This window comes from Haliaeetus leucocephalus, unplaced genomic scaffold, assembly GCF_000737465.1.
Source record: "Haliaeetus leucocephalus isolate CR32 unplaced genomic scaffold, Haliaeetus_leucocephalus-4.0 Scaffold110, whole genome shotgun sequence".
Classification (NCBI taxonomy): Eukaryota; Metazoa; Chordata; class Aves; order Accipitriformes; family Accipitridae; genus Haliaeetus; species Haliaeetus leucocephalus.
The window spans coordinates 4,259-5,252 of record NW_010972546.1 but is presented as its reverse complement, the minus strand read 5'-3'; the positions used below and the strand labels follow the sequence as shown (position 1 = coordinate 5,252).

At 69.0% G+C, this 994-nt stretch overlaps 1 protein-coding gene across 1 annotated transcript in view; it reads right to left on the bottom strand.

The window, feature by feature from the left end:
- Positions 1-153: 153 nt before the first annotated feature.
- Positions 154-994, bottom strand: part of LOC104842977 (MAGUK p55 subfamily member 2-like) — a gene marked incomplete at its 5' end in the record, with an annotated part of 4,710 nt that continues 3,869 nt past the window's right edge. The window contains 3 exons of the mRNA XM_010585661.1: positions 154-341; positions 506-574; positions 826-931. Of these exons, the coding sequence (XP_010583963.1) occupies positions 154-341; positions 506-574; positions 826-931 (363 nt within the window). The remainder of the gene's footprint in view (positions 342-505; positions 575-825; positions 932-994) is intronic.

Sequence of the window (994 nt, the reverse complement as noted above, 5' to 3'; positions counted from 1 at the left end):
GGGGACAGGGATGCTGGTGGGGGACAGGGATGTTCACAAGGATGGTGATGCTCGCAGGGGACAGCGATGCTGGCAGGGACAGTGATGCTCAGAGGGGACAGTGATACTTGCAGGGGACAGTGATGCTGGTGAGGGATGGTGATGCTGGCGGGGTCAGTGATGCTCACGGGGACACTCACAGGGGATGGTGGTGCCGTAGCGCGCCTGGTCCGACATGATGAGCTTGTTCTTGAGGCTGCGGCGGCCCACACCCTGGGCGCCGATGAGCACCAGGGTTTTCCGGCGGAAGGGGGGCATGCGGGCCACCTCCTCGTAGATCAGCAGCTCATGGCGGTCGAACTCTGGGCGAGGGGCGGGGCTGTCACCCCCGGCGGGACCCCAAGCCGGGTGCCATGGGGACCCCAAGGCACCCCATCCTGAGAGGTGCCACCGCGAGCCTGCCATGGGCATGGCCTTGGGGACCGTCCCCCCTTCCCCAGGGGAACGCTCATTGGGGGACGCTCACCGGCGTTCTTCGTCGTCAGGTACATCATCCTCTTCTTCCTCTTCCCGCTGAGGCTGCCACACAGGGCCCCTGCCGAGGGCACGAGGGCTGGCTGAGCTGGGGACGGGGATGGGGACAGTGCCGTGGCACGGGGACGGTGCCACAGGAGCTGGGACCTGCCGCAGGGACGGTGCCACGGGGATGGGGACATCACCATGGGACGATGGGGACATTGCCATAGGGTGCAGGGGACCCACCGCACTCCCCCTCGGGAGGTGACCGCCTGTCCCCCCGCCCCCAGGGCCGTGTCCCCACCCAGTACCGGAGTGGGGGCTCCGTACCGGAGGTGGGGGCCACCTCCACGTCCCGCTTGACGAAGGCCTTCCGTTTCTCCTCCAGCAGCTGGCTGGGCACCAGCCCCGCGCTGCCCCCCTCCACGTGGCACGCCTGGGGGGGGACAGCGCCGCACATGGGGACCCCGGCCCCACGGGGAACCCCCCCAGCCCCACA